Here is a 16,085-nt window from a genome sequence, read left to right on the forward strand (position 1 = left end):
CACAGTTGCACTCATCTCACACACTAGTAAAGTAATGCTCAAAATTCTCCAAGCCAGGCTTCAGCAGTACGTGAACCATGAACTTCCAAATGTTCAAGCTGGTTTTAGAAAAGGCAGAGGAACCAGAAATCAAATTGCCAACATCCATTGGATCATGGATAAAGGAAGAGAGTTCCAGAAAAACATCTATTTCTGCTTTATTGACTATGCCAAAGCCTTTGACTGTGTGGACCACAACAAACTGCGGAAAATTCTTCAAGAGATAGGGCACCATCCCACTTGATGCTACTCTTAAGAAATCTGTATGCAGGTCAGGAAGCAATAGTTAGAACTGGATATGAAACAACAGATTGGTTCCAAATAGGAAAATAAGTATGTAAGGCTGTATATTGTCACCCTGCTTATTCAACTTATATGCAGAGTATATCATGAGAAATACTGGGCTGGATGAAGCAAAAGCTGGAATTAAGAATGCCAGGAGAAATATCAATAACCTCAGATATGCAGATGACACCACCCTTATGGCAGAAACTGAAGAAGAACTAAACAGCCTCTTGATGAAAGTGAAAGAGGAGAGTGAAAATGTTGGCTTAAAGTTCAACATTCAGAAAACTAAGCTCATGGCATCTGGTACCATCATTTCATGGCAAATAGATGGGGAAACAATGGAAACAGTGGCAGACTTTATTTTTCGGGGGGCTTCAAAATCACTGCAGATTGTGATTGCAGCCATGAAATTAAAAGGCGCTTGCTCCTTGGAAGAAATGTTATGACCAACACAGACAGCATATTAAAAAGCAGACATTACTTTGTCAACAAAGGTCCATCTAGTCAAGGCTATGGTTTTTCCAGTGGTCATGTATAGATGTGAGAGTTAGACTATAAAGAAAGCTGAGTGCCAAAGAATTGATGCTTTTGGACTGTGGTATTGGAGAAGACTCTTGAGAGTCCCTTGGACTGCAAGGAGATCCAACCAGTCCATCCTAAAGGAAACCAGTCCTGAATCTTCATTGGAAGGACTGATGTTGAAGCTAAAGCTCCAATACTTTGGCCATCTGATGCAAAGAATTGACTCATTTGAAAAGACCCTGATGCTGGGAAAGATTGAAGGCAGGAGGAGAAGGGGATAACAGAGGATGGGGTGGTTGGATGGCATTGCCGACTCAATGGACATGAGTTTGAGTAAACTCCAGGAGTTGGTGCCAGACAGGGAGGCCTGGTGTGCTGCAGTCCATGGGATCACAAAGAGTCAGACATGCCTGAGCAATTGAACTGAATGACTGACTGACTGATAGGTGAAAAACATTCTAGTGTAAGTATATACTATATTTTGGTTATCCATTCATCTACAAAGGATATTTGGATTGTTTCTATCTTTTGATTATTAGGAATAATATCACTATAAACATCTGTGTACAAGTTTCTGTATAAACACGCTTTCATTAATCTTAGGTAATACCTAGAGGTGAAATTGTTGGATCATATGTTAATTCTATGTTCAACTTTTTGAGGAACTGCCAAACGATTGTCCATAGAAGCTATACCATTATATACTCCCCCTGCAATTTATGAGTTTCTATTTAAGTACTTAAGTCCCTTTTTTTTCTTTTGGTTTACTCATTATTATGGCTATGCTGCTGCTGCTGCTAAGTCGCGTCAGTCGTGTCCAACTCTGTGCGACCCCATAGACGGCAGCCCACCAGGCTCCTCCATCCCTGGGATTCTCCAGGCAAGAACACTGGAGTGGGTTGCCATTTCCTTCTCCAATGCATGAAAGTGAAAAGTGAAAGTGAAGTCGCTCAGTTGTGTCTGACTCTTCGCGACCCCATGGACTGTAGCCCACCAGGCTCCTCCGTCCATGGGATTTTCCAGGCAAGAGTACTGGAGTGGGGTGCCATTGCCTTTACAAAATGTATTTTATTGTTGCTTTGATTTGCATTTCCTTAAAGTACAATGATGTACATTATTACTTGTGTTTGTTTGCCATTTGTATATTTATTTTGTTTAGAAAAAAGTCCATTTGAGTTTTTTGTCCATTTTCTACAATCAGGGTTTTGGTCATTTTGTTTTTGAGTTGTAAGAATTCCTTATTTATTCAGGATATTAAACCCTTATCAGATGTATGAAGCTCAATTTTTTCTCCCAAATGTAAGTTGTCTTTTCACATTTTTGATGATGTTTGAGATACAAAAGTTTTCAACTTAGTGAAATTCAATTTATCTGTTTTTCTTTGTTACCCATGCTTTTGCTATCAAATCTAAGAATCCATGGTTAGATCCAAATTCATAAAGATTTATCCTGCATTTTCTTCTAATAGACCCTGTATTGTCTTCTAATAGTTTTACAGTTCTCATTTTACATTAATGCTTTATACCTGTTTAATTGTTGTGTCAAGGAGTGAAGTAGGACTCCATCTTCATTCCTTTGCACCTGGTGGTCATCCAGCTGTCCCAGCACCATTTGGTAAAGAGAATACTATTTGCACACAGAAGGGTCTTGGCACTCCTACTGAATATTCATTAGCCATAGTTGTTTGTTTGTTTCTGGACTCAGTTTTATTCCATCGGTCTATATGTCCATCCTTATGACACTACCACACTGTTTTGATTAATGTATCTTTGTACTAGGCTTTGAAGCTGAGTAGTAAGAGTTCAGCAACTTTTTTCTTTATAGATACTGTTTTGGCTATTTGGAGCCATTTGCAATTTCACATGAATTTGAAGATTGACATTTCTGCCCAAAAAAGCCATTGGATTTCTTATAGGTATTAAATCTATAGATTGCTTTGGGGATTATTCCTATCTTAATGGTACTATCTTCCAAAAAAAGAAACATGAGATATCTTTCCATTTAGTTAGGTCTTCTTTAATTTATTTCAGCAAAGTTTTATAGTTCTTAGTGGACAAGTGTTTACCTACTTGGTCACATTTGTTTCTAGATATTTTATTTATTTATTTTTGTGTGTGTGTGTAATAAAGTTTTATTAAAGTATAAAGGAGATAGAGAAAGCTTCTGACACAGGTATCAGAAGGAGGCAAAAAGAATACCCACTTGCTAGTGTTAACAATGAAGTTATATAATCCAAAGAATATCTGGAGGTTGTAAAGACCTCATCAGACCTACTCCCATAATTTACATTTTAAGATAACACTGTCCTCAGGCAAGATACATCCTTGTAAAGACCAGGTCTACTCCCATAATTAACATTTTAAGATAACAGAAGGTTGAATCCAAAGACTGTCCTTAGGCAGGATACATTATTGTTATATAATCCTAAGGAATGTGGAGAAAGAAAAAAAGTTTGTCCTTTCTTCCTCCTTGAGAATTCCAGACCCCTCTCTCCTTGGGGACCCCTAGACTCCCTATCAACCTGCCTAGGAACTGACTCTCTCATTCCCCCCTTTTCTTTTAGGAGAATTATGTTGCCTAGGACATCATTATAAGTGAAATTATCTTTTAAATTATTCATTTCTAATATTGAGACTAAAATTGATTTTTCAGCATTGATAATAAGAATAGCTAACAGTTGGATAGCATGTATTAAATGCCAGGCATTGTTCTAAGAGCTTTACACATGTCCATGGTCTCAAAACACTATACTCTATAAGATAGTTACATTATAATAACATGGCCTACAAGGATGTCTCATCTAGGCCTCAAACTACATTTCTATCTGTATGCATATCCACTGACACTGAATCAGCTCACTGTCACTGAATACACTACGCCCTTTCATCCTGCTATATTATTGTATACTTTATCCTTTTTTGACTAGGATTTTTGTCCCATCTCATTCATCTGGGAATCTCCTACTTATCCTTCAAGACTTAATTTGAATGCTAACTCAGTTACTTAATCAGCCCTCTTAGGGAACATCCATGCTGCTGTATATTTTTAATGGCTTGCATGTGTCTCTTTCATAATGCTTTCATCTTATGTTGTCATTAACTTTCCTGCTTATTCTGGTGCTCTCCACCACAGTAGATTCTCAGTAAAGCCTTCCTAAATGAATGAGTGGACCAAATACACAAAGTGGCCTACTTTGTTACAAAATGTGCTCATCTTAATTCATATATCTGAAAAGCAGTAACCAAATTCCCCTGCATGTTTTAAATCAAGAAACTTAATTTTGTTATCAAACATACTACTGATAGAGAATGAAGGATCTCTTTCTCTTTCTCCTCCCCTTCCTCCCTTATTCTTTCATTTAAGGTACTTAAGATCATCTTTGTTCATCTAAAAACTAATCCCTCCCCCCCAAAAAAAACCCAACAAATAAAGTAAATATAAAAGCTTAGAAATATGGTACTGTTGAACTTCATATTAAAACCTCTAAGAATATTCTTCTTATATTAACATGAAATGAAGTGTTGATAAGCAAAATGATTTAACAGAACGAAAATAGTGTATTTCATATTTGAGAACTGTTTATATTCCTTGTCAAGAATGGGACACTGACTCTGTATTTTACTTTCCTGAGCCTCAGTTTCCTCATCTATAAGGCAAAGCCAAATACTCCCTGCTCTGTGCATGACAAACTATTGGGGTGAGGATCAAGAGATAGAATGCTTTTGAAAGTATGCCATGAAACAAAATGTGCTGTACAGCACAGTATGTAGTTAGTCACTCACCAAACACTGTTCTTGCAGGCACAGATTCTCTGTTAAGCCAGAATGACACTTGGGAGAGAATGACAGTCATGATGCAAGGCAGATATGTCTGAATCACAAAATATCCAATTTTTCTTTTCAAGTGGAAATGAGCTGTCATTACGGTATATTCACCTAGAAGAACAATTTAAGCAGCTTAAGAAACTGTAGTAGTCAATAGTTTGAACATTTTGGAAATGGAAGGGATTAGAGAAAAAAAGTCCCTGATTTAAAAATGCAAAGAATTTGTCCCATATATAGCATGGAAAATATATAACATTAAAATGCCATTTAGCATAGCAAGAGTATATAAATGAAAATTTTCATATGACCAAGGAATTTGCATGGCTTGTATACAGTGTGGTATTTGATTTTTCTCTCTAGGTCATGCTTACTGACCAAAGGACAGAGGATTCATAAGTGCTCTCTGAAAATACATTATCTTAGTTGCTCAGCTCCTCATCCTCTTTGGTACCACCCTCAAGCCTCTGCTTTGACTATTTTCCAGTCTAGCCCTACTTAGGCTCTTTATGGTACTGATCTCTAGCCACATCTCCAAGACTGATCTTTTGGCCCAGATTTTAATCCTATCACCAATTCTGAATTTACCCATCTTAATGTCTTCTCTAATATACTGGGGTCAGTTCTGTCTGATCCTCATAGCTACCTTCCATTCTGCTCTCTGGGTTTACATCTGCCAGATGTGAGATCATGAGTTCATACAGCTGTGTTTTCTTAGGGAAGGTTTCAGCTTTCCCACAGAAGCTACTAGTAATTATTTATAATCAAGCATTGAATAGTCATAACTCATGCAGGATAGGGGAAAAAGAATTAGAAAATGAGGGAAATTGTAACACTGAAAAGGTAAAATTGGCTTGTCTCAAAAGACAAGTTAGATCAGTGTTTTTTTTTAAACTTTAATGCACATCTTGGAATCTCCTTAAAATCTTGTTAAAAAGCAGATCCAGACTTAATAGGAGTCAGGCATGAGAGTCTCAATTTCTAAAAAGCTCCCAAGCACCATCTATGCTACTAGTTCTTTGACCTCAAGAGAAAAAGGTTTTAAGCAAATTAATACATTTCCAATGGCTTTAACCCATTAACTTTCTTAGGAATTAGCTTTTCTTTAGACTCATTTTTTACTGACCTGTACTAGATTTAATTGTCTCCTTCCCAATTGATTGGCCCAGCAGATCATATTGATTTAACCTAGAGCCATCAGGAGCAACCTGTACAGAATCAGACGCATTGTATGTCCAAATGTAAGTAACCTCTGAGGTTGTATATGCATCTGTAGGAAATTAGGGGAAAAAAATCTTTTTAAGCATTTTAGTAAGAATCATCAATAATAATAACATCAAAGGTTGTATATTTCATAGAATTATTGTTTACTATAAAACTGATGTTTAAAGATCATATTTTTAGTGTAAAAAAGTGTCTTTGAAATTTTAATATGAAGGGTGTGAAGCAGATCAAGAAAGGCAACCATGACCATAAGGATATTTTCACTGCAACCACTTTGATAGACAAAGATCGAATATCTTTTTAGAATCTGCAAAAATAACTGGGCTCTGAGATGGTTAAAATGTCTTCCATATTCCCAAAGTAACAGATGAAGGCATTGCAGTAAACAGGTTACAAATACCCAAGTCCCATTTAACTAGTTAATTTAGAAACAGCCATTGCTCATGAAATAATAATTGTATTCCAAAATGACATTGTTCTCTGGACATAATGGTAACTTATTTCCATGTGAGAACAATAATGATATATATTGTATTTAAAGTATTATCTTTGTAGTTAGTTTTGTAGACTTTTCTTCAAAACCTTCACCTAGTTAAGAATTAAATTACTTACCTATCATGATACAATATATTTCATTAGAAGAATGAGAATTTTGCTGAATATGTAAAATAACTCAGAACACTATAGTTTCATAAATTGAAAACACTTTAAAACATATTTATTTTAAAATTAATTATTGCACACAGATCTCACTGGACTATACTTGCATAGCATCCTAATTAAGCTGTATATTGTCAGGAGGAGACAGATCACGTACAGACCAGATATAACTTTCTGATTTATTTGGCCAAAGATACAGGACTTAGCAGAAGTGAGATGACTATAAAGCTGGAGAGCAAGCAGCGTATCTTGTCTCAGCACTTCTCTGGCCCTGATATTTCCCTTGCGCCTATATGTCCTGAGGGGGAACAGGCAGAGTTTCTCCACAGTTGAATAAGCAGACAATTCTGGCTGTCCTACTGACCTTCCGAAGAACTTCTATGTACTAGTGCTCATGGGAATATTTAGAAATATTAGTTACTTCTGGTCCCTGAGCAAAACTCAGCATCACAGTCACATTTTCAATTGAGGGAGAGAAAGAACCAGCTGTCTCCAGCTGTCTGCCTCTAGGTCTTCCGGACACTAGAAAGCTCATTTACCTGCCACCTATACATTTTCTAGGTTAATACCATTGTTCTGGGGTGGTCCTGGTACTTACCTGGAACCAAAGTCTGTGACCACAAATCCATTCCCACTTAAGCATTAGTTACAATAAAGTTATTGTTGTGTCTTATTCACTGTGTGATCTTTCAATGACATACTACAATGTGTCTGCTTTTCTGACTGTCACTAGTAAAGGTTAATATCAGTGAGAGACATGTACACACCTACATCCACAAGTAAATTACATTTTGTAAAATATTTTTCTGAAATAGCATTCTAAAAATATGTGTATTTATATTATTTATATATATATCATATCATTATGTTTGTATATACATATATTTAATAGCAAATATCTTCCTATAGTTTGCATATGAATGAATTCAGCTACTCTAAAATCTAAATTTCTATCAATTACTTTCAATTAATCATTGATGATTTTGTTGTTATATATAATTAAGTAATCTTAGTAATGTGTATAACGAGCAATGCATTCTCAGTTTATCAAAGGGCTTGTTTTGTTTTCCTCATGAATACATATACTGACCTTCTCTTCAATAAAATTTCAAATGACACATAATTTAATAAACTGAAAAGACATCATATGCTCCACTTTATATCAGAAGACCTCAGAGTACTCAGCAGTTCTAGATCTTAATACATATAAGGTTTTATTTTAAGCAATTATAATAATTCCACTTTTGAATTTTGATGTTTATCTTTAAACATAAATAAAAGAAAATGAAACTCTGCAAAATGGTGAAATTTTAGAGAAACTAATAAGAGACTGATGGGAGGGACTCTTTCTTACTGATAGCTATCCTTTTTGCACCTGTCATAAGGAAAACGCTCTCGCTTCATTCTTGCTAGATTAATCAGGAAACATATAACATTTTAATTTTGTTATTTACTATTATGAAAGATGTAAATCTGGATGGAAGCTCAAGAATATGTTAAAATGACTGATCCTTCCCATATCTTTTATAAAAAGAAATTATTTCACTTGTTAGGTAGGAATATGTTTTTTAGATTTGGGGTCTGGCGAGAAAAGAGAGAACAGAAAGTTATGCAATGCAGACTTGAAGCATTTTCTGGTCCACAAACACACATATAAACTCAGAGACTGTGATTTTTTTAGTGATTTTTATAAGTTGTGATTTTTCAGTGAAGTATAAAAGGAAAAAAAGACAAATTTCTTTATAAATTGCATGTCTAGATTAGGTTCCATTACATAATTTTACTTAATTTAAATCAATAACCCATTTTGAGTCCTAATCTGAATTAAAGAGTAAAGGCATACTAACAAATTATTAATATTTGATAACCAAAACAATATCAACATCATTTTAATTATTAATTTTTATCCAAAAAATTAAAATTTATTTTAGGATGATGCCCAGAGTACTTTTAGATTTCCATTCAGGAAGTTTTAGATCAAATTAAATAGCAAGGAATTGTGTAAAGATGTGAAGCCACAGCAAAAAGCAAAACAAAACTGAATTCAAAATTGTAAGTTAGTAGAAAAGATGCTTCTTTTATTTGAGGATAATTAATGATAAAACTCCAGGAATTCCATCACTTGTGGGAGTCAAGGAAATTTTTTTAAACAAGTGAGAAGTAAATGATTAGAAGGAAAGGTCATCACCCCTCCAGCCAAAAATTTTCTTGCCAACATTTTAAGTTTTGGGTTGGCCTGTTGGTCCATATTCCATAGTGCTGTCTATACAATTAACTCTCTATGTCTCAAGTATGTACTATTGGCAAGGATGAATAAGATAATATGCAACTTTTTTTAACTCTATGTGTCAGAAAATAAATATAGAGGAAACTAAGTAAGTACAATTCAACAAAAAAATGCCTAACAATAAGCTCTACGTGTTGCCTGCAACACTTCTAGATACAGAAAACCATATTCGCAAGCACACAATATTACATTTGTCTGAAGATGCACTATAAGACATTTTAAATTTTCACTTAAAATATTTTCAGGTGTATCTATTTCATATTCAGAATTGAGACATCACTTATGTTTAGTGTCTTAATGGCACTAACTTGTCCACTGCAAAATGCCTTTCCTTCTTAGATCATCACTACATCTTCAATAAATACTTACTTTGGTATCAAGGCTTTTCAGTTATCTATTTAATACAATTTATGCAATGCAAATAAGCTTTTCTGTGCTGCATCTAATGTAGTTTTCTAGCTTAATGTTTACTTGGAATAACATGACTGACTATCTTAAATAATTTTCGAAGAAGTGCTAGTACTGAAATGATAGTTTCCATGACAGGAAATGAAGGCTTTGTAATTATACAAAGAGGAGATTCTCAAAGAAAATTGGGAACTGACACCTTTTGTAATATAGAACAGAACAAATACGATTGAACTTATCATTCCATAAAACTATGATCATCAAAATACTCAGAGGGTTTTGCATTCGTATTGGCCATCATTCTTCCTTATTCTTCACTTGATACAGTCTGTGAGCAGAAGGTACATTATTTAGTCATACATATTTTTAATCAGCTGAGAGAACTGCATTTCTGTTCAAGAGTGTGAAAAGTCTGAAGCTGCTAGGAATGGACAAAGATGGGGTGCTAGAAAGAGCACGGTTTCTGAAAAGGTCAGGCTATGGAACACTCTCACAAAAGAGAGAAGCTGCTTAGCCACGTCCATGAATTTATCCTGAACATGCCCTGAATACCTTCTGGGCTTAGGGAGATGATTTGACCTTCCCTCTTTTCAATTATTCTGGGAGAGCTAATGCTTCTGGTTGACATATAAGATACAACCTCAGTGACCTAAACAACAGCCAAATGCACAGTGCCGTTTCTGAAATACTTTTTGTACACAGAAAGTGCCCACATGGAGCAATCTTGCTCCACTGACTCTTTCAAATTTATTTTAGAAAAAAAAAATCCCTCTATTATTAGAAAGTAGAAAGATAATTACAGACATCCAGCTTCATTTTTCTTTTTTTTCACCTATTCTCTGCTGCCATTTGTGTCAGGCTGATCACTAAACAACAGAATCTATCCTTAACATTTTTACTCTCAGTTGGAAAAAAACCCACTTTATGTTGCATTTTTAATGCATTTGCACTTGAAAAAGGAGGTAAATGATAATAGTCCGGAACTTCAAGGAGCTCCCACTTTTTCACATGTATAAAAACATAGGGTGTTTTTTACTAGCAGTAAGGTAAATGACAATTAAACATAATAATTAAGATATAATGATATTTGAGAATACAGGAGGGCTAGCCAATTGATTACTTGAGGGAAGTCAGTATATTTTTTGTTTCTACATCTTGTTAGAAAAGCATTAAGCATCCCATCATATGAGAAGGAAGTACACAATTAAGTTGTGATGCTGACCATCTTTGATTTTATTGACCCAAAACATGTACCTCCATCCCCATACTTACAGCTGCCAAATTTCAGAGGACATGAGTGGGCATCCATTGGAAAATCCTCCAAGTGCATTGGACATTCAGCTTGAACTGTAAGCCTAAAAGTCAAAATTCCACTCTTTGTTTAAGTAAATTGGCAAGTCAAGATAAATCACTCCTTACTGTTGTCAATAGAATTAATGAATGATGAGGTAGGACCCTCATCATGGCATCCGATTAGGCTAATTCACATTTAAATATGCTTCTGTTCTTTCACATTTAGGCAATCGTTCAGAAGATATTAGCATCAATAAAATCTGAGTGCAAGTAACAAAACCTAATTAAAAATACATTTTACTTAAGCATTTCATACTCTATGGTTAGTTAAGAAAAAGTTATGTACATGTTTTTGAAGGTTAGTTTCCCATTAACTTCAATATTAACATCAGAAATCTTAAAGAAAAAAATGAAAAAAATCTCTATCATAAAAAGAAAGCTATTTTCTCCCAATGTTCCATCAATAACCATATAGCAAAACTGATACAAGAATTCAATAATGCCTTGGGGAAGCACCCTTCAAAATTAATAAATTGTAAATGAATATTATATACTATATATAGATACATATGAAAGTGAAAATGTTAGTTGCTCAGTCGCGTCCTATGCTTTGCAACCCCATGGACTGTAACCCACCAGGCTCCTCTGTCCATGGAATTCTCCAGACAAGAATACTGGAATGGGTTACCATTTCCTCCTACAGGGGATTTTCCCAACCCAGAGATAGACTCCAGATCTCCTGCATTGCAGGCAGATTCTTTACCATCTGAGCCACCCAGGAAGCCCTTAGATTTTATATATATATGCTAGTCTCAGCAAGATATTTCTAGGATATATATATGCATCTGTCTTTATTTATATCTGTAAATACATACATATATATACATAAATATATATATACATCTTAGAAATATATTTTTGAGACTAGACTGTTAATCAAATGGACAGAAGTCCATAATTGTTGAATTATAAATGTTAAAGAAATATATTTTGTATCTTTAAGGTCACATTAAAGAGTAATCATAGCAAATTTATTATAAAGAAAATTATCAATTATTCCATTTTGCACAAAGGTAAAGTTAAAATAGGTACTAATTTGAAATTACAGATGAATCTCTTATGATGACCAAAACAAATGTGATGACCAAAACAACAATTTAATTATAATGTATATACTTCTAAGAGCTTCCCAGGTGGCTCAGAATCTGCCTGGAAATGCAGGAAATGCAGGAGATGCGAGTTGAGGTCAATCCCTAGGTTGGGAAGATCCCCCGGAGTAGGAAGTGGCAACCCATTCTGGTATTCTTGCCTGGAAAATTTTGTGGACAGAAGAACCTCGGCGGGGGGGCTTGGAGGAGGGGAGGGGCATGGCGCTACAGTCCATGGGGTTGCAAAAAGTCAGACATGACTGAGCACAGCACAGCATATACTTTTAAGAGAGTATTTAAGTAGAATTCTATGCAATTTTTTCCAAAATCCCAAGTTTCCAATTTTTTCTTAATTCACAGGACTGATTAATGTGTAAAACCAAGCAGGATATGATATCTGTATTGCAAGATTCAACAAGAGAAGCAGGATGAATAGCTAGCTTGCATTTTAGACAATGGTCATTTAGTAATGAAAACTAAAAAAAAAAGTTTTTTCTTTAATGATCCGGACTGCATATTGTCCCTTCTTAAATAACTTTCACAACCGAAATTTACCACTTAACATTTCACATGAAATAATAATATATCAAGTGCCTGGAATAAACATCTGTCTATATATTGCTGATGAAAGTTATTTATTTATACAAAGTCTTTATCAAATTTTACATTTTAGATTATACATCATTTTATTAGATTTGTAATTGTTTTCCTTGCTACATAACATTTTAAAAGATTAATTTGTGAGAAGAGTTAAAATGGAATAGTTGCTAGAGTCAACAACTATATATTTCTTTAGATAATTTTTAAGATTGTATCATCTGAACTTGGAGTTACAAGGGATCTCTGAAGTTATAAAAGTATTTTTTATTTCCTAAGGAGGATCAAAATAGTAAGTGAAATGTGCTAAAAAAAGGACTTAAAATTTTGAAGGAATAGTTCATGAGATATTAAAAATAAAACTTCATCCTAGTATAAAGAACATTTTAAACCATACTGTTAAAATTGAACTTAACTCCAATGTAGTATGAAAAGTAAATTGACAAAAAAATAAATAAATTTTTAACAGCTAAAGCAATTTTTAACTTTTAACACACTAAAATGATATTCAAACTCATAAATACTACTTTACCTTTGCTTTTTAAGATTCAAGCATTCACAAAACATATTCTGGTTATCTCAATAATCTGTTATAAAGGCATTCAACTTGCTAGTTCTTGATACCTAGCTTGGCTGGTTGGTTAATACATAGATTCCTCAGTATTCAAAGGCAACATATCAGATCTACACATATACCTCATTGTGTAGAGCAGGGTCCCATCATCCTGGATTCGGAGAAGCTTATTTGGCATTGTCATATTGTGTGCCACCGATTTCTTCCCATTGTGGAAAAAGGTGTCTGGAGTCCAGATTTTGCTGGCCATTAAATTGTTGAGTCGAAGGATGTTCATAGGACCTTTAAATTTTAATCGTTCATCTTTCCATTTTTGTCGAAAGAAAACATCTATTGTATATTCCTGAAATAGAAAATAGAATTTTTGAAAATAATAATTATTTTAGATACAAGGATACTATAAAATTGGAAAAAAGTAATAATATAGTTTAAAAACAGAGAAAACTATTTTGAGAAGTGAATTTTGAAAAATCATTCCTTTATATTTATCAATAATTGTTGCCATTTACAAAAGGATAAAGCATGTATATTCACACAATTGGCTACACATTATGAAAAGAAAAAGAGAAATACTTTCTCTGACCTCATTCAGTTGAATAAAGTCTCAGTCAAACTGTTTTACTGCATTGTATGGTTTAAAACTACTTGGACAAGGGGCATGCTTGAGCAGAGTCTGGGTGGATTTGTCCCAAATTACTTAATCATTTATCTCAAGAATGAATAAGCAGGCAGCCTGATTCTCAGTAGCAAAATAAAAAAGGAAGGGCAAAACAGCAACTCTTAAACATACACACTGTCAGATCTAAATGACATTTTCTGTTGCCAAAGAAACTATAAAATATCTTATTGCTTTTTTAACCCTAAAAAAATGATGAGATATCATATTGTTAACAAGAAATTGTTAGGAGATGATTTCAATAAAGTTTATTTTATGAATTAGTTGTAATGAAAATAATTTGACAAGGTATTAGAATACTAAAAATATTAATGCTTTGCAAAAAAACACCCCCAGGTTACAATGTACCTTTAAATATTCATACAGACCAACTATTGATCACTTCCTCTATTATCATTCTTCAATACTTTAAGTTGATTTATTCAATCTGTCTCTCTCTGTCTTTCATCCTCTCTCTTTATCATTCCCCACCTCCCTTTTCTCATTCTCTCTCTGTCCTTCTTAGGACAAGAGAATGCATACATTTTAAATATGTACAATTCACAATTGTGATCAATACTGACAATTTATTGGATATTAAAATTTTGGTCAATGTATGTTCGTGCAAAAACTTTCATGATAAATAACTAAAATGTTCAGTTATGCCTCTGAGACTGGAAATTCAGAAAGTGTCCTTTGAGCACAAAGCCACAGTTATCACATGTTTGAAAATAAACACCTTAGCAGTTGGCAATTTCACTCAACTAAAATTGTCTGTTTAGAAAAAGACATTAAAAATGTCACATACTTATGACAATATCAAATCATTTGTACAAACCTCACTTAAGGAACTTCCCTGGTGACTCAGATGGTAAAGCGTCTGCCTACAATGCAGGAGATCCCGGTTCGATCCCTGGGTTGGGAAGATCCTCTGGAGAAGGAAATGGCAACCCACTCCAGTACTCTTGCCTGGAAAATCCCATGGACGGAGGAGCGTGGGAGGCTACAGTCCATGGGGTCACTAAGAGTCGGACACGACTGATCAACTTCACTTCACTTCTTCACTTAAGTAAATGATTCTGAACAATTCCTCAAAAATTGAATGGATAAAGGTAAATAGTCAACCACTGCTGCTGCTGCTGTTAAGTCGCGTCAGTCATGTCCGACTCTGTGCGACCCCATAAACGGCAGCCCACCAGGCTTCCTGTCCCTGGGATTCTCCAGGCAAGAACACTGGAGTGGGTTGCCATTTCCTTCTCCAAGGGATCTTCCCAACCAATGGATCTGAAGTCGCTCAGTCGTGTCTGACTCCTAGCGACCCCATGGACTGCAGTGCACCAGGCTCCTGCGTCCGTAGGATTTTCCAGGCAAGAGTACCGGAGTAGGGTGCCCTTGCCTTTCCATAGTCAGCCACAGGTAATGATATATGGACAGAAGTAAAGAGTGGCTCTGGGTCCTAAACCTTAGCAGAAAATATCATCACCTAATCTACCCTCACTGTGATTCAGTCACTTTTTAAAATGTAATTTATAGAAATATAGCTCAATTAAAAAAAAATAGATTAAAAGATGAGTTTTTAAAATTTATTTATTTTAATTGGAGGATAATTACTTTACAATATTGTGATGGCCCCTGCCATACATCAACATGATTTGACCTTAGGCATCCATATGACCCTGTAAGTTTGTCCTATCTGATATGTTTTTATGTAAATGTGTCTTTGCAAATGTGGTTTGGCCAAATTCATGACTGATGTGAGCATATTGGACACTTACTTGTTCAGTAAATGAACATATTTTACAACTTTTTATAAAACTTCAAATTTTCTATTTCTATAAAACTATGTGATGTTTATCTGTTTCAGAAATTCTTGCTAATGGTAGGAAACCTTTCCTATAGACCCCTCACATGGAGATACTCAAGGTTTCCAAACAGTAAGTTTCAGGTGAGCTCCTTTTTTTTTTTTTAACCTTTTTATTTTGTTGAGGATAGCCCATTAACAATGTCGTGATAGTTTCAGGTGAACAGCAACGAGACTCAGCCATAAATATTTTAAACTATTTTTAAGTACACTGTTTTTGAGCCTTCAAAGCATCCCAAGTGTACTCTGCCATCCTAGGCATAGTGACTGTGCATTTATCTCCTCCTCCCCACAACCAGGCACATTCACGTTACACTCTAGGCTTCCCTGGTGGCTCAGACGGTAAAGCGTCTGCCCCCAATGCAGGAGACCCGGGTTCGATCCCTGGGTCGGGAAGATCCTCTGGAGAAGGAAATGGCAACCCACTCCAGTACTCTTGCCTGGAAAATCCCATGGACGGAGGAGCGTGGGAGGCTACAGTCCATGGGGTCACTAAGAGTCGGACACGACTGATCAACTTCACTTCACTTCTTCACTTAAGTAAATGATTCTGAACAATTCCTCAAAAATTGAATGGATAAAGGTAAATAGTCAACCACTGCTGCTGCTGCTGTTAAGTCGCGTCAGTCATGTCCGACTCTGTGCGACCCCATAGACGGCAGCCCACCAGGCTTCCTGTCCCTGGGATTCTCCAGGCAAGAACACTGG

The 16,085-nt window shown here is 35.2% G+C and overlaps 1 protein-coding gene across 1 annotated transcript in view; it reads right to left on the bottom strand.

Moving 5' to 3' along the window:
- The window catches only part of GABRA2 (gamma-aminobutyric acid (GABA) A receptor, alpha 2), a 141,218-nt gene that overhangs the window by 51,650 nt on the left and 73,483 nt on the right, over window positions 1-16,085 (bottom strand). The window contains exons 5-8 of the mRNA XM_010858861.1: window positions 12,984-13,204; window positions 10,522-10,604; window positions 5,797-5,940; window positions 4,632-4,784 (exon numbers count right to left, since the gene is read on the bottom strand). Coding sequence (XP_010857163.1) covers window positions 4,632-4,784; window positions 5,797-5,940; window positions 10,522-10,604; window positions 12,984-13,204 — 601 coding nt within the window. The remainder of the gene's footprint in view (window positions 1-4,631; window positions 4,785-5,796; window positions 5,941-10,521; window positions 10,605-12,983; window positions 13,205-16,085) is intronic.

The sequence above is a fragment of the Bison bison genome, unplaced genomic scaffold, assembly GCF_000754665.1.
Source record: "Bison bison bison isolate TAMUID 2011002044 unplaced genomic scaffold, Bison_UMD1.0 scf7180017864451, whole genome shotgun sequence".
Taxonomy (NCBI): Eukaryota; Metazoa; Chordata; class Mammalia; order Artiodactyla; family Bovidae; genus Bison; species Bison bison.